Source organism: Argiope bruennichi, chromosome 6, assembly GCF_947563725.1.
Source record: "Argiope bruennichi chromosome 6, qqArgBrue1.1, whole genome shotgun sequence".
NCBI lineage: Eukaryota > Metazoa > Arthropoda > Arachnida > Araneae > Araneidae > Argiope > Argiope bruennichi.
In genome coordinates, this window is record NC_079156.1 from 34,166,550 (window position 1) to 34,193,775 (window position 27,226).

A 27,226-nucleotide genomic window follows, 5' to 3' on the forward strand; every position below is an offset into this window, starting at 1 on the left:
GTGGTATCGTCTGCGAATTTTAAAACTTTCAATCTTTAACTTTATCAAAGCACTCCAAAGCGACGTCAATGTAGGGGAGTTGCAACTGCTGCATATGAAAGACACACTCACAATCTACTGGATATGTGCTTTCACATTCCTTATCAATTGTTGTGCAATTTCTTGGTGATGTGAAAAACTTAATTTCTAGATGACTGTAGTAGTGTGTGTTTATATATATATATATATATATATATATAAGTAACCAATCTAAAGTAAGAAAAATTTTGAAACCAAAATGAAAACGAAACTAAATAGTTTCGGAATCGCAACTAAAACTTATTTCTTATTCAAACTAAAACCAAAAAAGGAACAGGAAAAACTTCATAGTATTTAGAGAGCGCAAATGCAGCTACTTCTAAAATACAGATGAATTGAGACAAATTTTAATTAAACAAGGTATGGTTTGGGATTAATCCTTTACTTAAAATAAAAATAGAATTTTCCTTGCATATTAGATCACTCAATAGATGGCGCTGGGAGACTACAATTATTATTTGCCTTTAATACGTTAGCTTCGTGTTTTTTAAAAAGCGGGAATCACAATCGATAGCTTAAAATTTCCTTTTGTTTTTCTTTAATGGTTTAAGTGTTTTTAGTGTTTATTGTTATTTTGTTATTGTATTTTTACTTATTAGTGGTTATTTTCTTCTAATTTGTTGTTTTGTATTGTTCTTTCTGTTAAAATGGTATATCTCTTAGGCCTAATTTCAGGGGATTTTCGGGTCTCTAGGAATCATTATTAGACTTTCTTGTCTGCATTCCCTCACAGAAAAAATCCCTTCTTTTGAATCCCTGCCTGAGGGTGACCCTTGAAAAAGTCTTCAGGCTAGATTCTTTTTTTTATTTAGTTTATTTAATTTTCCTATTAACTTGATTTTAATACTTATATATATATATATATATATATATATATATATATATATATATATATATATATATATATATATATATATATATATATATATATATATATATATATATATATACTGCAGTCATCTAGAAATTAATTTTATATAATATAACATTGACTGAAATATTCATTACAATTTAAGCATTGAAAAGAAGAAAAAAAACTTATGAAGCTTATCGAACAGGATTTTGAATCGAAAAGTACATTTTGGGTTTAATCCATATGTTATTTGAAGGATAAATGGCATATTTTTAGGCCTAAAATTCTTTTATCATGGTTGAGAATGGCTGTAAAATTTTCATTTCGCTTACCTGGACCAAACACTGGTCTAGCACCACCTGAAATTGTCAAAAGTTTCATGTATGGTTTTGATGAAGATAAAATAAAACACATCTATAGTAGTTTATAATAAATAAATAAAATAAATAGAAAATAAAAAGAATGACAAATTAAATACATATTTTGACAAAATTATATTAAATAGATTGCCAGCCTAATAGTGGACAAAAGACTATTTTCTAATCAGTTACCGATTGTTTGTGAAAAAAATGTCCTGGTGAAAAATATTACGATATCTAAATTTTTATTGCAGTTAAAGCAATATACTTTAAAAAAGAATTCTTCTCTTTTCCGACCAAAATTGACTAAGTTATAAAGTTTTCAATTTTATTATTTTATGCAAATCAAAAACCATCTCGAAGAAACATTATCATATTCTACATTTGTGGATCTTCCTTCAGGAAGTCGTTGAACTAAAATTATTTAAAATAGTTACGAAGCTTCAAACTTTGGTAGGGAATTTATCGTCACTATGTGAAACAATTTTTTTGAAATTGAAAATCTTAACGTGTAAGGATATGTTAAGAAAAATTCTGTAAATTTAAACGGGTTAGCAGCCGTGGTTGGATGGCGACATAGTCAACAGGCTTCAATAACAAATAGTGATGTTTAATAACATGAAAGCACAAATACACAAATTACAAAAAAAGAAGGTGATGGACACAAATAATAAATAGGAGCACTTCTTGCAAACAGCCTAACACAAATAGCACAACAATGATAATCAACTCGAAGCGCTCAGAAAGTAAAAACTCAATGATCAACTAAATAACGTGAGCTGAGCTCAAATGATTGCCTCCATCTTGGCGTCGTGTTATTTTATAGTTCTTGAGACGGGATTGAGAAGATTCTCGAAAGATCACTGTAAATCACGGGGATCCTAATGGAGTTATCGCCAAAATTCTTGAATATTCTAAAATCTTTTGTCGCCCAAGTTGCCAAATTCGTGCCAAATGGTGGTCAATATCAGGAGCCACTGATATGACATCCTTTAAGCAACCAACTATCTATCAAATTTTTTTCTCGGCGAGTGAGCTATCTGAGCAGGGAAGCAACATCAGAAATTCGTAAGAGTATTTTATTAAATCTGTGTGATAAAATTAAAAGATTGCATTAAAGTTTTGAAATATTTCTTTCAATAAAGTCTTAATTCATTCAAAAAAATTCATTTACGTCATTTAGGTATTTTTTATGATCATTCTAGTATATGTTGGTCTGTTAGTACAGCCTGAGTAAAAACTTTAAGGCCAGTAAAAAATTTTGAGAAAATGTAAAATGAAATAAAAGGGATTCAAATAATATTAATTATTAAAGTTCATTGATAAGAAATAAATGCCATAAACATAATTTGTAAATACATAATTATGAGAAACATGTGGTTATATAAAAAGTTAGTATTTCTGCCTGAATAAAAACTTTAAGGCCACCAGTCATTTTTTAAGAAATAAATATAATATAATCGTGTAATTACCATTGCAACTACTATCTTGTGACAACGCTGCAATTTTCATATTTGTCATACGTTTATTCGAAGTATTGGTGATCTTTGTGAAGATGGCGAAGGGTCAGAAGTTAACTGATCGTGAAAGAGGACAGATCGAAGCTTTGTCTTCAACAGGAATGAGTAGTCGTGCTATTGCGATAAAGATAGAAAGGTCAAAGACTGTAGTCAACAATTTTTTTTAAATTGAAAGGCAATTATGGTAAAAAGAATACTGGGGGAAGACCTAAAACTTTGTCCTCACGTGATGAAAGAAGAGTCTGCCAACTTGCATCTACTGGAAAGTACTCAACCAGGAAACTGATTCCGACGACAGGTTTAAAAGTTTGTCAAAAAACGATTTATAACACAATTAGAAGGTCTGGAAGGTTCACTTATACAGCAAAATTGACTAAGCCTCAGTTACTGCAGAGACACAAAATAGAGTGTTTGAACTTTGGCCAGAAAGTCATGACCTGGGACAACCAATGGATAGAAATTATTTTTTCTGACGAAAAAAAATTGGAATTTGGATGGACCAGATGGCTGGTATTTCTACTGGCATGATATAAGAAATGAAAAAGAAATATTCTCCAAGCGCCAATTAGGTAGAGGGTCTGTCATGACTTGGGGCTGTTTTGCTTACAATGGTGTGGGCTCAATTGCATTCGTTTCAGGTAGAATGAATTCACAAGGATACCAAAATGTCCTAACAAATCATCTTTTGCCAAATGCTGAATGTCTTGCTGGAGAAAATTGTAAATATCAGCAAGACAAATGCATCGATCCATTCGAGTAACAGCACAAAAAATTGGTTCCAAGTCAACAATGTTGAAACTGTGAAACTGCCAGCTAGATAACCTGACCTCAACCCAATCGAGAACCTTTGGGGTGACTTATCAAGAAGAGTTTATGCAAATGGGAGACATTTTACATCAACAACAGAGCTGAAATTTACTATCGAAGATGAATGGTATAAAACCAACCCCACCCTTTGTCAAAAACTCGTTTCATCCATGAAAACAAGAATATTTGAAGTAATTCGAAGAAATGGCTCCTACACAACCTTCTAAGAATTTGTAATTTTTTTCTTATATGTTATTTTCTATGTTGGCCTTAAAGTTTTTACTCAGGCCCAAATATTCATCTGCGTGTTCTGTAATATTTTCTAATAATAAAATATTTGCAAATTAATTTTTCTACTTTTTTTACTTTTATTTAAGCTCAATAATTATCAATCAAATGGTATTTTAATTCCTCAGTTTATATGTTTCCATTTTCTCAAAAATTTTTACTGGCCTTAAAGTTTTTACTCAGGCTGTATATGTTAATTATTTTATAAATGCGCTACAGGATTATGTATGAGGAAAGACATCTTGTATGTTATAATTCTGAAATGAAGAAATTGATTTACAGTTTTCAGAACAGCCTTACAATTCTACCACTAATTTTGCTAATTTTTATTGCTAAAATATTTTAATTTAAAAGAAAATATTTTCAAAATTTTCATTTTGTTTACCTGCACTGGCACTTGCAGAAACTGAAATATTAAAAAAAAATGCACATAAGATTTCAATGAAAATAAATTAAAATAAATCAGTTGTTAGTTTAATATAATAAATATAATACCATGCATTTTTATGATATAACATGACTCTAATGAATCGGTGGGTATGACGTATGAGTTGCGTGATATCAGACGAATCTATATTCAAAAACTGGAGCACAAATGTGATACAAAATTTCCAAGATTGGCTGCATTAAATAAGCCATATTTATCACGTTCATACCTTGATAAAGAAAATATAATGAGAAACAAGAAAAAAAATGTGCCGAGTTCAACACAATTGTATTTATTACAACCCTATTACCTTTCAATAACCCTCACAACATTTCATATTTTCCTCCCTCTCAACAAATACATTTATCTATCTGAAGTCCAACTGTTTATCAAATCCATGACTAAATTTGCTGTTTATGACTTCAGTTCTGCTATCCTATTTCCCCGAGAGAATCGTATTTGTTTAATAAATTTTCGTATTCTTTTATTAGATGTCATTGATTGAAATGCATCGATATTTACGTATTCATACATCGATATTTTACTTAAAATTAAAAATTTGTGTTACGAGGCTCTTTCTGTTAAGTAATTGTATCTCTTTTTATTCTGCTAAATATATTTTATTCTCTTTAATTCTTTTTATTCTACTAAAAATGTTTTATATTATTATATTGAAATACATCGATATAAATATTAAATAGAATCAATTGTGGCGACATCACTTTTTGAGTGGGATTTTCTCGAATACTAAAGATAATTTTTTGGATAATTGTCATCTTCTAAAACGTGTGAAATCGTATTCTGCTGGGTTTCTTATATTTCCTTATATTTACAAAAAAAGAAAATGAAAATTTTGCACACTTACCATCATCGTCGTCATATTCATAGATCATGTCTACTTCAACATATTCTAAATCAAATAATAAAAGAAAAATTAGACAATAATATAAATTTCAAACGTCAGGAAATTTATCTTTTTGATTCTCTCTCTCTCTCAATTTTGAATCCAGAGGTTCTCAAACGATATATCGTTACTTACCGGTGGGTAGCTCAAATTGTCGAATATATATATATGCATCTTTTCATAATGTGCAAAAATGTAATATGGTTTTAAAATTATATTTAATAATAAATCTTTTTTCTTAACAAAAATTCTTTTTCTGCTATAACTCGCTAAAGATTTGGTTTTCAAAAAATGGATCTCAATTTTCCAAAATTTGGAAACTTGTGTTACACAATATAATTAAATTTAATATTGTATGCTTAACTTCCTTGTATAGTAAAGAAAATCAAATGTGGGTTGATATGTTAAGTCCAAATTTAAAAATATATCTACATTTCTATGACAAAATTATATGTCTTATCTTGAACTTCAAGAAAAACAATCGCTACAAAATTTATTTTGATTGCTGTGCTCGAAAAAGAATCATTACAGAATCTATCTTGATTGCTATGCTTCATAAAAAGGGAATCACAACAGAATTTATCTTGATTGCGATGCTTCATAAAAAGGGAATCACTACAGAATCTATCTTGATTGCTATGCTTCATAAAAAGGGAATCACTACAGAATCTATCTTGATTGTTATGCTTCATAAAAAGGGAATCACAACAGAATTTATCTTGATTGCTATGCTTCATAAAAAGGGAATCACTACAGAATTTATCTTGATTGCTATGCTTCATAAAAAGTGAATCACTACAGAATTTATCTTGATTGCTTCATAAAAAGGGAATCACTACAGAATCTATCTTGATTGCTATGCTTCAAAAAACGAATTACTACAGAATTTCATTGTTATGCTTCAAAAATAGAAATCATTACAGAACTTATTATGATTGCTGTGCTTTTCAGTTATCGTACTCGCATACATACAGAGAAATATAAAGACATACAATTTAATCATTCACATATTTAGTCAAAATTAGAAGCAGATCTGATCAATAAATGAGCTTGTTGAAGTACAAAATGATTACGTATGCATGTACTTGAATAGAAAAATTTACAGGCGGTCAATTCTTTGAAAAAATTGCATAATTTGGATTTGTCTGGACTTTGGTTTTCACTATGCTGCGCCTAACCAGGGTAAAATTTATAGGAATGCAAAATAATCAAAAACTGATGGTGTACAGGGGTACTTAAAAATACAAATAAGATTTAAATATGAATAAAATTTTACAGACTTTAAAAATGCTAAAATTTGAGCATGTCGTGTCCTACCAAATCAGAAAGGTAAGGGAATGTTCAATTTTTTGAAAATTACAAATGCTAAACATTGAAATTTGGATTTTCTGGCAATATAGGCTGAACAGACATTTGACAGTCACATTGAGAACTTAGAAGTGGTTATTCACCTAGTAACACGTGAATCTAGTGCTCCCAATACATAAACGAGTTAACACTGTATCTGCTTTTCGATTCGATAATGAAGACCATAATTGTATATAAGGTTTAATAGTTTGTTGTTTATTTTTAGTTTCAAGCTCCCAAATGTGCTTTCAGTGTATTTCATGGGTTTTATTTAATTGAAAAAATTGACTACTATCTTACTAAAATTGATTGGTAAAGAATTTAGTCTAACATTTGATATAAACCAGCAATTTTGATATTTAAAACTGCAGATAGCATTTCATTTGTCTAGAGTATTGGGCTTCCAGTTCTAATGTCTATGGAAAAGCATACATAATTCCCAAAATTCGTTTTTAGGGGAGCTTTAGAAGGCTAACAGATGGTTCATTAAAATATTGATTTATTGTTATTACAATAACAGAACTTAAATTTGTTTACTTCACGATTACTAATATTCATATAAGAGAAAATAATAAAAAGTCTCAACTTTAATACCATCACATTTTAATCATCATCAAAAACATTCTGATTATCTATCATTTCAGAAAATGAAGTATATAAAATTATTGCTTTTTCTAGTAAATATTTGTGAAAAATATATTAGGAGCTGTATTCAGTTTTCGCTGACAGATATATAAAGCTTCCAGAATAATTACAAGAACCTTGTTATTAAATGTGATTATTTATTAACAAATGTTTTTTGATAATATTGTGTTAATACCCTTTTTTCAATGAGACAGAATTCATTTAAAAGTTCAATTTTGCTTACCGAATGTACCTGGATTCCCTCCCGAAAAATCATAGGAAAATGAATTATCTGAAATAATTAGAATCATTAGTTAGAATCCAATAATGATAAAAAAAATTTAAAAATGATAAAAAAATTCTGAGTAATGCACTTTTGAAAATGTTTATTATCCATATAACAAAAAACGAAAACGTGTACTTTAATTTTAAACTAGTGAGAGTGGTCTCCTCTAAACCTTCTTACATAAGTCCTTGTAGTGAATAGCTTATAAGCCAGTTAACAGCTACGCTACCCGAGCAATTGCTTTTGTATTGTGGTCATGTCACTGGACTGCGAACCACAAGGTCCCAGGTTCTATCCTCGCTCATCGCAAAATCCTCCACATTGGTGACCTCGGACGATGAGCCTTCAACCTTCGTACAGCTGTTGTGGCGCCATCTACCCACAGCAACCCAAAGTCGTCAGACTCACTTGACGCAGCAACAGCCTCAGCAACCACACACGCTCTCCATAACGCTTGGCGCTACTCAAATGGGTACAGGCGCATTAGATAATACATCACAACTCAACAGCCATATCGTTCGACTTACTGGAGGGAGAGTCTGTAGTGAATAGCTTATAAGCCAGTTAACAGCTACGCTACCCGAGCAATTGCTTTTGTACTTTGGTTACTGGACTGCAAACCACAAGATCCAAGGTTCCATCCTCGATCATTCCACTCCATCAAATCCTAATAAAAAAGACTCAACCTCTCAACTCACATATAAACTGTGAAATTTAGGCAAGAACGTAAACACCACGAGTACTCAGATTTTTGTTTTCAGTATCCCTCACATGAGTTATGTGCTTCATACTGTAGTGAAGGAAATTGAGTATACATTTTGGACATTTTTTTGATCGATTGACATTAAAATTTGATACTGAATTTCGACACAGAATCTTGTTGAGAGAAATTGATAAAACTCTATATAATTAGAGTAAAAACATCATATAGAATTTCATTTGTCTATCACAAAGCGTTTTTGAATTATTTTAAACCTGAACAAATAGACATGAATTATTTCCCCGTCTATTTGACATGGTAAGATCTGTAAAAAGTTCTGAAATGTAAAGATTCGATAAAATCAAGAGCTGATTACAATATTTTTAACATAATACGTATGCAAGAAAATAAAAATTAATCGATGTTTGAAAGATGATTGTTGCTAATTTAAGGCAGGTGACTATGATAAAAAAATTTTTTTTCCCCAAAATCAAATATTTTTTATTCCATATTCCTAATTCCTAAACAATCTTTTTCATAAAACCGTTTTATTTCGTTCCTAAACTTGTTCTTTAAGAAATGACATCGATTTTTATATTTGCATAATACATGTTTTAATGCTATTTTGCATCTTTAAATATTTTTTTCATAAATTCGAAATTTTGACAGAATTTTCTTGCAGGAAACGTCGCAAATTAAATTTTAATTCATATATTTTTTTTTGGTTAACTTTGAAATAATAATTTCTCAATATGTTTTGCAATCCCTGAATTAGAGAATAAGCAATCAGTTCATTTAAAAATATTTCGTAGTTGTTTTAATGCTTCACATTGCGAAAAAACCGAAAATTTCATGTTATTTATCAGTCGAGCCTTAATATTTAAAGTTTAGATAGAGCTTCCTTTTTAGTTAAGGAACTAATAATATAGTTACGATTTTGTGCAAATCATTTGATATACCGGGAGCGGCATAAATTTTCAAATTATTTACTCTTATCAAAATTTGCTGACTTAAGTAAACTTCTTATTGCTACATTAATACTTCTTATTACATTATTAACATTTATTACATTTCAGCAAAATGTAGATAAGAATATTCTATTTATGAATTCCAAATAACTGCGAATTTAAGAATGAAAAATGGTGCATTGAATTTCATTATCATTTCGTTTCAATTTAAAAGGCAATGTTTGAAAGATTTTAATTTTGTTTACCTGATGCTGGTGCTGGTGCAGCAAAAGTATTGGCGCTTGCCGAAGCGAAACCTGAAATAATCGAAAAATTAGATTTAGTGTTCAATAAAGATAAAATCAAAATAACAAAGAATTAATTGAAAAGCATAAGTGATGAAATCACATATTTAAACTTAATTGTTAACTTAACTCAGGATAACCGAAATCCATGTCACCCGAATTGTCTCTAAAACTGCAAATCCAAAAGGCATATACTCTACTGCATAAAAAAATTCGCGATTAATCCTGTGAAATCTTAAAATTGATGAATTTAATGAGTCATTTACGAGTCATTTTTAATTAATGAGTCATTTATGAGTCATTTTTAATCAATGAGTCATTTATGAGTTATTTTTAATTAATGATTCATTTCAATTAACAAGTCATTTTTGAGTCATTTTTAATTAATGACTCATTTTAATTAACAAGTCATTTTGAGTCACTTTCAATTAATGAGTCATTTATATGTTATAAACCATTACAAAGTATCTATTGTTGTAGCTACTATACTCCCTTTTTTAAAAATATAATTTTAATTTAACATAATATAACCTGTCGTAATTAGGGTTGCGTGCATTTATTGTTGACTCCAATTATTGGGACGTTTTAGAAAAATAATTTATTTATAATTTAACTAAAGAAATTAAAAATTTTATTTTTACTACGAGCTTCACCGAGGCAGTACGCGCGAGAGAAGATATAATAGTTTTTTAGCAACACCCGGATGATGAGCAACGCGTCAATTACGTTACACACAGCCTCGGTGGAGCCTGCAGTTTACAGATATCTGATATGATTTATGACAGATATATATGATTTATGATAGATACATATGTTTTATGATAGGCATTCACTATAAACACATTCTTAAAACATAAATGTAGCCTATGTTTGGAATTCATTTTATGTTCTAAACATTTCAAAATTAAAGAATATAATTAGGCATAAAATAGTAATTAATGGATGTTCATGGTTTAAAAGGAAAAAAAATTTTATTCGAAACGGTCACCTCCTCTCCCTTTTAGTTTCAGCTAACTTGGATTGTACTGTACATATTATTGAGGACGATAGGTGTTAGTGTTCTGTACGTTTAGTTACTGTACGTTGGGTACATGGTGAAACATGCAGCATGGATGAATATAAAATTATTTGCGCTATTGAAAAATTAACTATTTGATTAATTGTCACAAATACTTCATAAAGACCTTTCTTCAACTTCATTACTTGCAAGAAAAAATTCAAATATAACATAAGAAATATTTATGAAATAAAATGAATTAACGCATTTCAATGGTTAAAACTCATATTAATATAGACGTCTTACACCAAGAAAATAAAAATATATTTTGCATTTATAGTTTGATTATATAATTTGCATTAACGCATTATATAATTTGAGGAAATCTAAACACTCTCGTAAATAAATACATTTTAAATATGTTTATGTATTTAATATAAAATATTCCTTTATAGAGTGTGATCAAAAACCATTCACAAAATGACATGGCATATCAGGTGTACAACAAGGATCAAAGGATCAAAAACCATATCGAAACATAATGCCGGAAATGCTACACGGAGTCGCTTGAGGGAGTTTAAAATGATACGTAAGTCAATGAAAAGATACAAAATCATTCCAGATCATTTTATTTGTATTAGTTTACGTGCTACAAATGTACGACCAATACTATTGCAGATGCTCAAAGATTGAAGATATTGCAGATGCCTGACATCGACGCCGCTGCATTGAACGGCAGACCTTCTCGAAGATATCAGGTTTATTTCAAACATATCTTGCTGCTATAACAATTCTTCTAACCGAATCTTCGGGTGATGAAAGAGGTGTTTCATATACCTTTTTAAGAAAACCATTAGAAAAAAATCAATTGGAGACAGATCCGATGATCGAGATGGCCATGGGATTGGTCCACCGCGACCTATACAGCCCCCAGAAAAAGTAGCCTGCAGATGTCTGCTGAAACGCTCCAGAGCTCCGTCGTCCAGAAATCGAATACATAGACGATTTGGCATAGGAACATCATCCAGCATTTCTAGCAGAATGTATGTACCAAACGAACTGTTTTCTACAATGCCAGCCCACATTTAAAAAGATCATTGGCGTTGTTAGACATGTATAAGTGCAACATGTGGATTTTCATCTGCCCGAGTATACAAGTTGTGAACGTTCATCATATCCTCTAGTGAGAACGCAGTCTCATCAGTGAAGAGAATATTTGCTGTGAAGTTTCGATCGGATGCATTTTTTTACGAAAACAACCACGCAATTTCCATCTTTTTTTTTTTTTTTGTAGCCTTCCGGTTCCAATGCCTGGACAAGTTGTAAATGAATAGGATGCAATCTTTCTTCGTGCAAAATCCGCCAAACGGTAGCTTGGATGATATGTGTATCTTGGGCTACAACTCGTTTACCTTTTGATGGATTAATCGCCAATTCTTGGAAAATACTTTCTTGTGCAACAACTGTCTGAGTTGTTCGGGCAAGTATCCGGTTTGTGAGTTCAAACGTATCTGTTTAGCATAATTGTCGATGCAGTGTGGCAAGGCATTTTTCTCACATATATTCGCATGACTTCTCTTCCATTACCGTTGGGGTATGATGTGGAAATTTAGAGAAGGGGGTGCCAGCTCAGCTGTCGTTCTCGTCAAGTGATCGCGGTTAAAAATTACGAGGTCCGTTCCAAAATAGCCCTAGTGTTGCTTTGAAATAGGACGTTAATATAACTAAACTAAACTAAATCCATTGCAGTTGGCCACACCATAAATTAAATGCATACCAGTCATTTACGTACTGTAAATGGCCTGGCATGGCTGTACGTGTAGCTAGCCATGGTCTCCCAACGCATCCACGACTCGAATGAAGACAATCTCCTTTTGCTCAACTCGTCTTTGTATAGCAAAGCCCATTCGTGGCTTAAGCAGCCTCTGTTAGATTTCTAATCCATGTTGTATGCCTGATTTACCACGTAATTTTGCAAACCTTTTTTTAGAAAATTACTCTGTATACAATATTATTATGGTTAAAATCTTTTTATTCACCTACAATTATATTTTTAATTAAGACTATACATTTTTTTCTGCCAAAATAATTAAAAATCATCTTACTATTCGAAAAATGGATGCTAATTGCTAGCATGATACATGTCTAGTTAAATAAAATTTTACAAAAACTATATAATTCTTTATGTGAACATTCTAAATGATCTTGCAAATTCACTTTCATATACTTATAGTTAACTCGACTTATTTCATGTTTGTAATAACAAATTTTTTAAATCATTTCCCAGTGGGCTCGTTTTTGAAATTTTGTGCAATTGAATGTTTACGAAGAATGATTTCTATTTTAATATTTTCATAACTAAACCATCCAATTATTGATTAATTTAAGTAAATATTAATTTCGTGTCAGTAGAGATTCTAAATAGTGAAAGTGAGAAAAATTTATTTTAAAATTTTATAATATCTTTAATAATAAATACTTATATTATTTATTTATTTTATAATTTTATCCACTTTTCTGTGCATTAATAATTAACCTCTTCGTCGTCCGTAACGCTTCTGGCGCGTTCAAGTGAAACTTTGCAGGACGGTCGTAACGCGCTTCAAGCGTTCTTCTACATTTTAAAACTTGTAAGTAAATATTTAAAACGCTTTGTAAATGTTTACTTGTTTGAGTTTTTATTTTTGTTTGTTCTAATCTGTACAGAAATATATTGTTACGAATCTGTAATGCTGCTTCCCAGCATAGTTAGTTCAACCATCGGAAAGAATGTTTTACAGTCATCGGTATTGTACGGAGTCCAGTGTCGCTACGGAGGGTCCCGGAGCGACCAACTTGGCGACGAATTTGGCGACTTTGGCGCCAAAATAGATTATATCCGAAACATTGAGAATTTTCCCGATTTGTCCAGTAGGAACGGAGATACGCCTCGAACGTTCCTAATTGGTTGAGAGGCGTCTAGCCCCGCCTCCTGAGACCTATAAAAGGAAGCGGCTGCAGCTGCTAGACCAGAGTAGTCGGAATTGACAGTAAGAATTGGCCTTCCAGGGATTAGCGGAGCAGCGACGGAGTCAAGCGAGAGCTGAATTAAGTTGTGCCCTACGGTCTGCATTAGAATCTGTTGTGTGCTGTTGTCTGCACGTCTCGTCGGCTGAAGATAATTCTGTGCTGTATATAGTTGTCGTCTTTGTGCTGTCCTGTGTGTCTTCGTGTAAATAAACGTTGTTGTTTCATTTTCTACTGCCGCCTGTTGATTGAGTGTTCTCCACACCATATAACTCCCACTATCCAAACGAACCCCGGAAATTTCGTAACAATATGTACTAACATATTATAATATACAGAGTACATATACTAATATAATACAATTATTATACAGATATATATACCAATCTGTACAGAGAAAACAACAGTACATGCAGCGAAAAACAAGGACCGCTAGAGAGAAATTTTCGTGGACAGGACTGGTCGGCAAGAGAGTTAATAAAAGTATGGTTTTAAAATTGTTTCTGAAATCTCTTCTGTTGTTGAAATAGCTCCATTTGCTTTTGATTTTATATCTTAACACTCACCGAAGAGTATTTATCTTAAATTAAAAATATTTAGCATTAAAAAAAAAGTAAATATTGGCTTATACCTTTCAAAAAATTGGTTTACTTGCTTTATAAAAAAAACTTCAAGTGGTTGAAGTAATGTCTTTGAATGAAGTAATGGCATAATACTGAATCGATTGTGTCCACTTTTTAAATCCTCACATTTAAAAACAACATTATAAAACAAGACTTTTTTTAAAAAAATTCCGAATGTCCGAGTATCAATTGCCACCAAAGGTCAATATTTTTTTCTTTGCAAAATAATGTGATTCTTTATAATCGCTCTTTCTATGATATTTTTAATCATATTTCTTTTCGATTATTCACAAGTTCGAACATAACCTGTACAGATTACCACACGTAAGCAGTGGGACCTATCACCCTTTGTACCATTGATCACAAATGCATCCTGTATTATAGATTACAATCACATCCTATACTGTGGATCGCAAATGCATTCTGTACCGTGGATCAAAAACACATCCTGTACCGTGATTCATTGATCCGAGATATAAAACATCAATTGTTGAGCATTTGATTGATAAAGGAAGAAAGCTTAACTTGTAACTAATTCGACCAGTCAAATGGAAAGAAGAAAAATGATGTTGAAAAAAACATAATTGAAACTATTTATGGTAAAGCACCCAGCAAAACTGCTCAATAAAAAGTCAGAAAGGAGAAGTTTGTTTAAAGTAACAACTGTCAATCATTAAATCTCTTTTTAAAGTCAGAAGACGCCCTTTTCAGATTAGATTCTTTTCTTATAGAATATAGAATTTGAACAGGATCAACAATATAGACAATGGCACAACCCAAGCTACAAGTGGGTGCAATCATATTTAATGACTTTATTGTACTATGCATCATTCTGAATTCAGTTATTGTTTTTATTTTATTTTAATTAACTTTTTATGTCTTATTGCTTATACATAGTGAAATCTAAAGTTAAATATATGTTGCAATGTAAACTAAAAATATAGATTATTTGTTTTTATTCATATCATAAATTTAAAAGAAAAAAATAGTTAAAAATTTAAAAAAAATATATAATGTATATATTTGTTTTGCTTTTTAATCTTATGTGTGTCAAAGTTTGCTATCAATTTTAAACTAACTTTCCGATGAGCAGATGAGTTAATAAGGCTCCATCTATCGGCATAAAAAGTTTTTAATCGATTGCAAAATCTGTATTCAACAAACAAACAGAGTGATTAAAAAGCAAGTTAATATTGCACTATCATTCAGTTCTGAATTTGAAGTTTCAAATCTAGCTCACTGGAAAGTTAGCTTTAAATTAACTGCCAACTTTACATCAAACAGACATACAGAAGAGCAGAAAGCATGTTAATAACAATTTTTTTCTAATTTATGTATACTAAAAAAGCAATTATTAGTGATGTTTGTATTTTTAGCAACTCTGTTTGATGACTTGAAAATGGTATGTATGTATTTCAAATCACCAACACACCACTCTGCGAGATATATATGTAGGAAGAAAGTGGTGTAAAGAAGCAAAATGTACAGGGTGCAGCAAAAAAACTCGGACAAAGTTATTGCAACATGGAATAGGGGTTAACTAATTTCGTTTTAATTTTGTTCATTTCTTTTAGTCTATCATTTCAATTATAAAATATTTTATAGTATAACTCTGATATATTTTTTTTTTACTTTTTTTACAATGTCAAGCAAAGGATCTGCTATTTCAGAGTTGTTTAAGCTAGAAAAACGGCAATTTGAAATCGTTCGTTTGCTTATTGTCTCTCGGCAAACAGTGTCTGATACAATCCGTTGTCTCAGAGAGTTTGGCAATGATTGGCGATGTTCAGGAAGAAGACAAAAATAAATAGTGAACGTTTTCAATAACCGTAAATGCCATCAAAAGGCTATTTCAACGAAATCCGAAGGTTTCCATAAGAAAGATCACTTGTAAAATGCGAATAAATGACCGGTCAGTGAAGTGAATGGCAAAACCCAAGCTTGGACTGAAGCCTTAAGAAGCCTTCGAAAAATTTCAGCCTCTCACTGAAGAAAAAAAAATTCGTGCGACTCCAAAGATGGCGAAAACTTTTCAGATGAGCCGTAGGTGAGCGCTGGAAGAGATACCTTTTCGCTAATGAGAATGTATTTACCATCCAACAAGCTCGTAACTCCCAGAACGATAAGATCTGGTTCGTAGGCGTTTCAAGCACGCCGATAATTGTTCAACATCGCCAACGTCTAAAGTTGGTCATGATCTGGGATGGAATTTGAGCAAGCGGAAAAACACCTCTGGTTTTTGGGGATGAGGGCGCTAAAGTAAATCAAAAAGTGTATCACTAGAACATTCTAGAAGCTGTTGTACTATCGTGGACCAAAAAGCACTTCTATAATGTAAACTGGACGTTTCAACAAGACACCATACAAGCTCACAAGGCCAAAGAGATACAAGATTTGTCAAGGTGTATTTTCCGGACTTGATATCATCTGTAGAGTGTTCACAATATTTGCCGAATCTCAGTCCCATGATTACAGTGTATGGTCCATTTTGGAGTCTAAGGCTTGCATTAAACCGCACAAAAGTTTGAACTCTATAGAGCTATCGCTTTAGAGGGAATGGGATTGATTAAAGACAGAAGGCTTGCGATCCATTTCTGAAAGTTTCAATAAACGTTTGCGCCTCTACATCGCTGCAAAAGGCGGCCACTATTGGAACCAATTAAATTTATTTATTAGTAAAAGCCTACTCTTACTATTTTTGTGATATTTTGTTAATATTTTTATTTTTAATAAAATTGTATTAAAAAATTTTTGTCCGGGTTTTTCTGCCACACCCTGTAGAATAATCGTTATTTAGTTTTATTTTACGAAAAAATGTACAATAATTTTCTTTCACTTACAGAATTGTTACACTTTTAGTGCTTCTCGAAGTATTAGTTGCCACAGAAATTTTTAGTAGTAAGATCGTGCGTACCCATTGGTAAGAGAAGGTGAGTTTGTGTCACAAAAGTGAAGAAAACGAATATTTCAAAGTTATGTGCATCATTTCTATGAGTAAATTCCATAAAACCTGATGCACGCTTCTTTCATTATATAGAGCTGAAGGATTGATGGATTGAAGGATCGTTGCTTTAATGCATAAAATATTCAATTTAATACATCTTATTTCCACAATTCCACACTTGTATTTCACAAAAGATATTAATTATTAAAAAAATTATTGAAATTTATTAACAACTCTATCATTTGAAATAAAATTTCTTCTTTCATGTTCAATTATTCAATTAAAATGTTTTTGACCTGTAACAAATTAAAGAAAAGGTAGACATTTCCAATTTTTCGAGACAGGAAAAGAAATTTTTGCTAAAAATATAACAGTTGGAAAAACTGATATTTGATAATAACTGATATTTGCAATTTTCAAAGAGAATTGTTCTGAGCTAAAGGGATTGAATAGTATTTTAGGATTTTATACGTAATGCTCTATAAATATCTATTGTTATTCAAAATGAAATTGTTTGCATTAAAAATTAAATCAGAATTTCACTTATTGTTCCCTTTTATAAAAAATTGCGAAATATTCTTCTAGAATAATTTCACAATTTTGGGAAATACCGATCCCATGCAAAAATAATTTTAATCTATCAATTGTTGTTGTTGCTTTTTCCCTTTGGTTTGAACTTCAATTCAAACCAAATTCAAGAGAGCAGGGAAAGGGAAGTGCAGTAGCTTCTGAGGGTAAGGACCCTTGAGCAACCGAGGGCAGAAGTCTGACTTCTAGCTCATATGAAGATACCACTCACACCCTCGCTTGCACCACTCTTTTTTACAGGTTTTTTTTTCACATACCTCACAGTTAGAACACAGGGTAAAGAATAACCATGCGCGAACCAGGACTCGAACCAGGACGCCCAGATTACGGGGAAGATTTGCTACCTCTAGGCCATGACGCCGGTGTCGTTCAATTGTTGATTCATTTAGAAGAAATTTATTCTAAGTTATACAACGCCCATATTAATTTTTATATGATAATTTTCCCTATCAAAACTTGTAGGATGACTTACGTTCTATTGATAAATCCTTTATGCATAAGTTTCTTTTACGTAATTTTTTAGTTTGTTTTGTCTGTTTAGTTTGTTTTTGAGATTTTTATTCTACTTGATGTCAATTAGAGAGAAATTCTACTTATTACTTACCATTATTGGAAGCACTATTGCCAAGACCGTAGGGACCGCTATTAGCATTACTGTAAGCACCACCATTACTACCGCTATTGCCACCTCCAAAACCACCACCATTATTGAAACCACCAAAACTACCAGCATTACTGTATTGGAAACCACCACTATTGCCACTTGCATAGCCACGTAGATCATTAAAACCACCGGCGCTACTACCAGCACTGTTGCCTCTGAAACCACCTGTATTGCCACCTCCAAATCCACCATTATTGAACCCACCAAAGCTGCTACCACTATTAACGTTACTGAAACTACCCCCATTTCCACCAGTCAATGCAGCAACATTGCTGCCACCGAAATCACCACCATATCCCTGGTAGCCTGCACCGCTGTTTACAGCGCTACTCCAAGGATTAGCACCGTAGCTGCTCTGACCTCCAACTCCACCATTAAACGGTACACCTCCGTTATTCCATAAACTGTCACTATTTTGAAATACGCTGCTGGATGCTGCGTTGCCAGATGAAGCTCCACTAGACGCAGCTGAGGCAGCTGCAAAACTTTGTCCTGAAACTGAAAAAAAGTATTTTATTTTATTTCATAGAATTTCGTAATAATCAAATGTATGAGAGGAAACTTCTGACGTTAAAAACTAAATTCTTAGTTTTAAAATTAATTTCTCTGAGATAAATTTCACCAAAGTAAAGTATATTATGGAAAAATTGTACGAAAAATATATTGGGGATTAGAGAATGTTTCATTTGAATTTTAAACATATGTAAAAATTATTTTTGTGCAATATCTGCTCAAAAGTTAAGAAAAATTTCATTCAATTTTTTACTAAACATTTACTAAAACTTTTGAGGCCCTGTTTTCAGGAAAGCACATACTACCCAAGAAATAACTGTTTCCCTAATTACCTAAAAGTGGGTTTAGACTCGGCCATTTTTAAGACAGCCAGTAGGCAGCGCGCATGCGCTGAAAGGGATTGATTTATGTTTGCAACAATTTCTGAGATATAATCAGGCATTCCATGCTTGCCTATAAATTGCCGTTTTGGCGGCTCTGAATTTCTTTTTCATTGCGTATCATATTAAAATGATGGATATTTACACAAAGAAACATGGTAAAATAAAAAAAAAGGGATCAGCATACCTAAATTTAGAAAACTATAGAAAAAAAAGGCAAATAAAATGGAAAAAACACATAACCTCGCATCAGGAAGAACAAAGAGCAAAGAATGTCGCAATTAATCTATAATAATGGATCATTTTTTACACGCCAAAAAAATTCGCCAAATTCTACAAACGCATACACAGTAAGAAAAAAAAATATAATACAGCAGCATGTTGTTGTCCCGTTGCAACAAGTACTTTCCATGGACCGAATAGCATTTTTTAGCCTTTTTTCGCATGCGCTACTTACTGACCGTCTTATGACTGGCCGAGTGTAAATCCACGTTAACTCTAAACAATAACTCTTCACAATAGTTTTCCAGTGCTTTAAGTGGCAATTATACAGAATGTCAGTAAATTATTTATTATAAATAATGTAAACTAAAATAAGCCTTTCTAAATGCTATTTTGAAATTAAAAAATTATTACACATCAATTGTGTCGTCATTAGTTACGCGGTGAGTATCAGTTCTGTTCTTAATTTTCTTTCAGATGTTGCTAAACAGATCAGAATTATAATATCTCCATTTCTGGTGATTCGATTTCTTTATAATTCGATGTTCCCCAGGAGCTCACGTATATTGTACAATATTGTACGATGTTAAGCAATATTCGCAATATTGTATAATACTGTTGAATATTTTATAATATAATTTTGCACAATATTCTACAATATTGTACGATGTTAAGCAATATTCGCAATATTGTATAATACTGTTGAATATTTTATAATATAATTTTGCACAATATTCTACAATATTGAGCTACATTCGTTGCTACCTGGGTTACAAATCTCCGCTGTCTAAAATGGGCTCTTCAAATATCTCGTATCCCAAGAAAAACACCTGTTGGAATAGTTTCCCTGAAACTTTATTGTTTACTCACTAATAAATCCAATAGCATAACATTTAACTGCATATCATTAATAAACAATAATTACAAAAGTGTCTACAGCGTGCGATCTTTGGTGATTTTTTTTGGCGAATTATTATTTGAATGTGGTTATAATAGAATGTGGTTATAATGTGGTAATAGAACATCAAATATGTTATTTAAACTACTTCATTTCGACCAATTGAAACTAAACTATGACACAGGACTACAATTATAGTCACAAAATCACATAGCAAATTTTATATATTTAAGTCTTTGCATTTTGTAACTATCCTGTTTACATGTTTCTGAAAGTGCAACTCCACTGACGGTCAGCCCCAGCGCAGATTTGGTTTCAAATATGATAGATATCTACATTTACGATGTTAAATCTATGTGCCAACTTTTATCCATCTAACTCTCCTAGTCTTGCAGTCATCAAGATCTTATATCCGATCAGCCAGACAGACACATTTTCTTTAAATGGATTTCTTTCAAAATTTCATAAAAATCTACATATTTGATGTTCAGACCATGTGCCAAATTTCATCTGTCTAACTGAAAGCCTTCTTGACTTATCGTTCCAAAGATAGGCAGGTATAATTTTTACCAGGGAAGAGTCTCCACGAAACTTATACTTTGTAGTGAATAGCTTATAAGCCAGTTAACAACTACGCTGCACGAGCAATTGCTTTTGTATCTTGGTCATGTTATTGGACTGCGAACCACAAGGTCCCAGGTTCTATCCTCGATCATCGCAAATTCACCACAGCTTCTAATGCTGGTCTTATCTCCCTCCATCCGTATAAAATTGTGGAACTTTTGTGAAAGTTTCGAAGATTGTTCATTCCAATTTTGAACCATAGTTGCGAAATACAGATCTCTGATGTGAATCTAATATTTTTACTGATTTTATCTTGATTATTCAATCTGGATTGATCTCGATTATTCAACTTTTCTTGATATTTCAAATAGGTCACTAGTTTCGTGACAGAGAATGGATCGCCATTAGTGATGTCTTCTTTGATTAACTGGTTTCTCATTCTTTACTCAAGAGAAACGACAAGAGGTGTCAGCCTCTAAGGTGCATCGGTTTATTAAGAAGCAAAAAAGATTCAATATGTCTGATCAAATCGAGGAGATTGTGGTTTGAGAAATTGGGATAGCCGACAAACATATTATCAATACAAATTTTTATCAAATTTTAAACCAAAAGCTGCTTTTTTTATAATTGGAAGTTTGATAAAGACTGATCAAGTTTGATATATAATCTGCTGCGGTTTGTTATGAGCGAAGATAGAACCTGGGACCTTGTGGTTCGCAGCTGAGTAACATGACCATGATACAAAAACAATTGCTCGGGTAGCGTAGTTGTTAACTGGCTTATAAGCTTTCACCACAAATCTTTACAACAAATATGCATCAAATTCTGAACAAAATCCATTCAAATGAAGACTGTCTATCGGGATGTCCGGATATAAGCTAACATGATAACTACAAAGCTAAGCTAGTTGATAGATAAAATTTCCTTCACAAATTTAACATCAAGTACATCAAATATATTATATCAAGTTTGGAACTAAATCCATCAAAGGTTGCCTGTCTGTCGATCTGTATCACCACGAGCATGTAAATACCATTATTGAAAAACACAATGACCTAAATAAATATATGAAATTTGTTATGTCATTATGTGTAGTTTTGTGTCAGATTTAATTGGTTATAAAAATGATGTCATAAAAGCAAATTCGATTTCCATGCTTGTGTATTAACAATATACCAGTGATTAATCAGTAAAATTGGCATGCTGATAAGTGGCTTCTTAACTATTAATCACTAATGGCATGAGATTAATAACATTCATTTCGCATAATTAATGAATATATGCGAAAAATTCGAAGCAGTACTCCTATTTGTTTAACCCAAATTATTATTTCAATTAAATTTATGACGAAATCATATTTTACATTTTTTGAACATGAATCGGAACTTTTTATCTAAAATATTCAAATTGTATGCAAAAATTGATTGTCGTCTTTTCCATTAATTCGGAGAATTAAATATCAACAATTATAAATAGATAATCATGTCGAATTTTATAAACAATGGTTTTGTATGCATTTCATATTTGTTTTAAGAGAATAAAAATGTATCTAGCAAAATTTTCGATCAGGCAAATGTTATGTAGAGGATTTATTAAAGGAAAAATGTAATGAAATATGAAAAATTAATTGAAGTATTATTTTTCTGAATAAGTTCTTACAATCAGTAAATGCATCCTGTATAAAAATAATTCTAACAAGTATTTGGAAGCACCAATAACTGTTTTTTTTAAATTATTTTATGATTATATTTTCAATGATGTAAGTAATTTTCATGATATGTTTTAAAAGTGTTATAGTTTTTTTTTTATTTATTTATTCCTTCTAATTATTGAAAACGGTATTGAATTGAATCAATTCGTAATTCTTTTAGCTTTCGAATATGCTTTTCTTTTTTGCAGAAAAAAAAACACTTCACGTAATATCTTTCAAGTGTAGTTTTCAGTATCTGACCTCACTACTGAAAGAACGTGTTATGTCAAGCGATTTCTGTTTTTAAACTTTTTGTCAATAATTATTAAAAACATAATAAAAAAATATTACTTTAAAACTATTTAAACTATTGTGAGCGCATACTTTATCTAATCTTGAAAGGATATTTTTTTAAATTTAAAAAAGTTCTTTCGTTAATTTAAAAAATAAATCTTCCAACTATAATTGATCCTGAACAGTTTTTTTTTTTTTTCCTATTTTAGGCTTCAAGTTACCATCTAAACATATTTTTTTTTAATTTTAAGGTTTGAATCACATTTTAATTGTATTTTATGTAGAACGGTACTCTATAACTGTTTCTCAAAGAAAAAATTGAATTATTTAAAAAAAGTTGTAAGTTTTAATCCAAAAAAAAATTTGGACTTTTTATAAATGTCTAAAACTTTTTGAAAAATGCAGATTTTTCTCAAATTTTTCCAGGTTGCTATTAATATTCTACATAAAATTTGCTATGGATTTCCTCCTGCTAATAAAAATGATTTTTTTTTTAAAAAAAATCTAATTTTTAAATAAGCAAAAAAATCTAAAAGTGTATTAATTTTGACTTTTTTTTTAATTATTACATATTTTAGAGCTAATTGCATAGAAAGTTTTATAAAGCATATATTTTAGAACATTCACTAAAAATTTCACATCACTACTTTAATTTTTGAAAAAATTAAAGTTTTCATTCATCACCACCGTGATATAAAATCCATCCAATTTGTTCTGTTAACTTTTACAAATTGTTTCTACCATCTGCAAATTTCATTTAGTATGATCAATTTATTTGATTTAGTAGCATTTGATTTGATTTAGTATGATTTTTAGATAGCTAATCATACTAAGCTAAGACAAGCTTATTCTAAATTGTTTAAAATAAAAAAAAAGCAAAAAAAAATTATGGAAATAAAATATTAAGCTTGTCAAATGAATACATATAGCAAGATCTACTAATGATCAATATTTCAAAAATCATATTCATAACAACCTAAAAAAATAAATACATATCTCAGAGTTGATAAAATGCATGTGTCTGTTATAAACATAAATTAATAAATATATAAAAACAGGAATACGTTTCATTGTTTTAGAAGTCTTAGTTTGTCGAAAATTACAAGCGATGAAAAACGAAAAAAAAATTCTAATTTAAAACTTTTATTCTTATGAGGACAATCACATGTAGCAAAAGCTAAGTACCTTACTTCATTTCAATTTAACTATACAAATTTGCAGATGGTAGAAAAATCTTATTCATTTTTTATCTGGCTCTATTTTAGCAGACGATCTAAAAAGTGGTTGTAGCAACTTGTTTATATTCCTGCCGTGCATCAAACATTTTTCAATAACTTAATAAAAAATATAAATGCAGCTCTAAAATTTTGCTTACACATTTAGAAAGATTCAATTTATCATATAAACCCATATGGGAATTTTTTTTTCCGATTTTTTTTAAGTACCGTTTCGCTTTAATAAAAAAAAAGTGTAGTGACAATTGATCTTTTTTTTTTTTTTTTGCCTGACAGTATGAAACGGAATCTCAATTTTTGTTTAAGTACTTGCGAAAACGTTGAATAAAAATGTTTTTATTTGTAAAAATATTAATTCTACTCAAAAAGTTCTTAATATTAGTAATTCAGAATACTAATAATTTGGAAATGCTATAAACTACTATTAACATTAGGTTTGCCATGAATTGACATATATCTACTTCTACTAAAGGGGTCGAAATGACCCCTTTGGGTATTTAATTAAAAAAAATATATTAACTGACCTATCTATTATGAAGTTAAAGTAGAAAAGAGCTTTCATGTTTTCAATATATTTGTTAAAGTGTGATCTTATGAAAAGGCAGCTCCTCTGTTTTTATTTACTAAAAAAAGTGCTTATTTTCTAATCCAGTTCTTCAAGACCATCTATTCTTCTACCAAAACATTGACTCACACATCTTACTAACAATCTATAATAGCTTTTATCTGGCTGACTTTCGGTTTCGTCTTCTTGCTTCTTATAAACATACATTTTACTAACACATACTGATTTCTATATTTATACCTATATCTATGTGTGTCCCTATCACGCCGTGATATATTTAGATATAAATGTATGTTTTCTCAATAGTATTTATTCGAATGGTCAAAATGTAAAAGTAGATATAATACATCGGTAAAAGTAGATATAATACATGCATTCCTCCGAAACTTAAAAAAAAGAAAAAAATAATAATATTTTTGATTATATGTCTTATAAATGTAAGTAAAATTTAATTAAAATATTGTCATAAAATATACGGCAATAATTTTCTTGAAGCAAATTAACGAAAAATTTTCTCAGAGGGTTCAAAATGTCTCCCTTGGTAAACCTAGTGTCAAAAATTGCCCTCAATTTTTAAAGATTTATAAAATTTTAAAAATCTGACTTTGGAAAAATAAAAGAGTTTGCTATTTCTTAAGTTCTAAATAATTATTTTAATAATTTAAATATAACTTCAAGCTAAAACTATATAAAACTATTACAAACTGCAAATTATCAAAAGAATGCTTTTTATAAACTCTATATACATATTTAACTTGGTGCTGAAATAATTATTTATGCTTATTATGTTTATTTAACTATCTTCTAAATACAATTTAACTATTAGAATATTAAGAATATGAACTTTCCGCTATGACTCAAGAAAATTTTTTTAGTTTTGAGGAATAGTATTCATGAAATTCAGAACTGAATTTTCGAAATCAAACCATTTTAATTTTTAATAAAACGACCGTCATAAATTTTTCCATTCTTTTCTGTGACATTTTTTTCTAGCACAAAAGAAATGTTTTATTGAATTTAAAACCTAAAAACTGAATTTCAAATGAAAATTCTTATTTAGCAAATTGAAACAAATATATGAACCCAGGAGGATTTTCTTATAAATGCAACTGTTTCCACTTAAGAATTTAAAAAAGGAAAATATGAAAGTCCTATTAGAAAGCCTGTATTTTTTTATCCTAAAACCAAATCTGTACTAATAATAATTTAACAACTGACAATATTAGTCCTATATAGCTCGTGCGTCGAATTATCGTACTTTAAAAATTAGTTAAAAACTAAAATTATGTCATACATTCAATTTATAATTTGAAACATACATTCTTTGGATAACATAAACATTGCCAGTGTTTCTATTTTACTTAGCTGCAATTAATCTCGAAGATCACGAGTTCAGCTACCGGAAACTTCTAGAAATCTTTGTGTGAAAAATTTTCATTGCTACAATTAATCTGAAAAATCACGAGTTCAACTACTGCAAACTTCTAGAAATCTTTGTGTGAAAATTTTTCAGGGAGAAGAAACGTGTTTCCACTAAACTTATTATTTTAGAAGCATTATTTAGTCAAAATATAATTTACATTTTCTTGAAAAATCCTCAACTTGCAGAAATACAAATAAAATACAATTTGTCATTGAGCAAAACTTACGGAATTAAAAGGTAAAACAGTAAATAAATACAGAAGTAGGGATTTAGCAATCATAACATTTCAGTACAATCAAATATATTTAAATATTAAATTTTAATATTATAAATATATAACAAATCAATAAGATTCTGCATAATCCCAACAATCAATGGATGTTTGATTGAATTCAAACAATTACATAATCCCGAAACCAAAATTTGCACCTAATTAGATAAAAAAAAAAAATGTAAAGATTTAAGAGTTTAAAAATGAAAATCGATAAATTATATCCGAAAACATTTAATATAAAAAGTCTTTTATGGCACTTAATAAATCATAAAGGATCCTGAACTTTACTAACTTACCAAAATGTCTAGAGCCCAATATCCCGCATAGGACCACAAAAGCTATCGTGGTCTTCATGTTTTTGATGATCCCATTTAATAACCAGAGTCCTTATTGAAAGACATCTTATATATGGCACATTTTCTAAGACAATAGTCACGATCTAGTCCTGATCAAACATATTAGCATCCTATTAATCGTCAGGTATGGAATTCTGAATTAATCTGCTGACCAGTCCATGCGTTGATTATTCAATTCTCGCTAACATGTCTACTAAAAAATATTTTCAACATGCAAAGGATTATTCATGTTTATACAGGTTGTTGCAGCTGCTGCTGGTTTTGATGTGCCGAGGATTTTGATGCAAATTAGAGTGTGAACATATCTATGAAATACTTTTATTTATTTTTAGCTTTATTTTTGCCAAACTCATCCATGGAAGTTGGAACGTCGGGGTATGTTGCTTTAATTGTCTCGTGAAAAGGGTTATTTGGATTACATGGTTAAGTGTAGATGTTATTTTTTTTTAATTAATCGGTGGTGGTTGATAGTTACGAAAATTATTAAATTTCTTCTTTTTTTGTAATTTGTGATGAGAATGAATGTTTAGAAGTTTTCTTCTCAT

General features: G+C 30.6%; 1 protein-coding gene across 8 annotated transcripts in view; it reads right to left on the reverse strand.

The window, feature by feature from the left end:
• Positions 1-26,749, reverse strand: part of LOC129971331 (uncharacterized PE-PGRS family protein PE_PGRS54-like) — a 49,250-nt gene extending 22,501 nt beyond the window's left edge. For 7 of the 8 annotated variants that reach the window (XM_056084985.1, XM_056084987.1, XM_056084990.1 and 4 more), the window contains exons 1-7: positions 26,622-26,749; positions 18,208-18,765; positions 9,407-9,457; positions 7,452-7,499; positions 5,198-5,242; positions 4,291-4,311; positions 1,264-1,290 (exon numbers count right to left, since the gene is read on the reverse strand). In XM_056084985.1, the coding sequence (XP_055940960.1) occupies positions 1,264-1,290; positions 4,291-4,311; positions 5,198-5,242; positions 7,452-7,499; positions 9,407-9,457; positions 18,208-18,765; positions 26,622-26,679 (808 nt within the window). In that variant the 5' untranslated portion in view covers positions 26,680-26,749. The remainder of the gene's footprint in view (positions 1-1,263; positions 1,291-4,290; positions 4,312-5,197; positions 5,243-7,451; positions 7,500-9,406; positions 9,458-18,207; positions 18,766-26,621) is intronic. The other variant, XM_056084989.1, reaches the window with a different exon arrangement.
• Between the last annotated feature and the right edge of the window lie 477 nt (positions 26,750-27,226).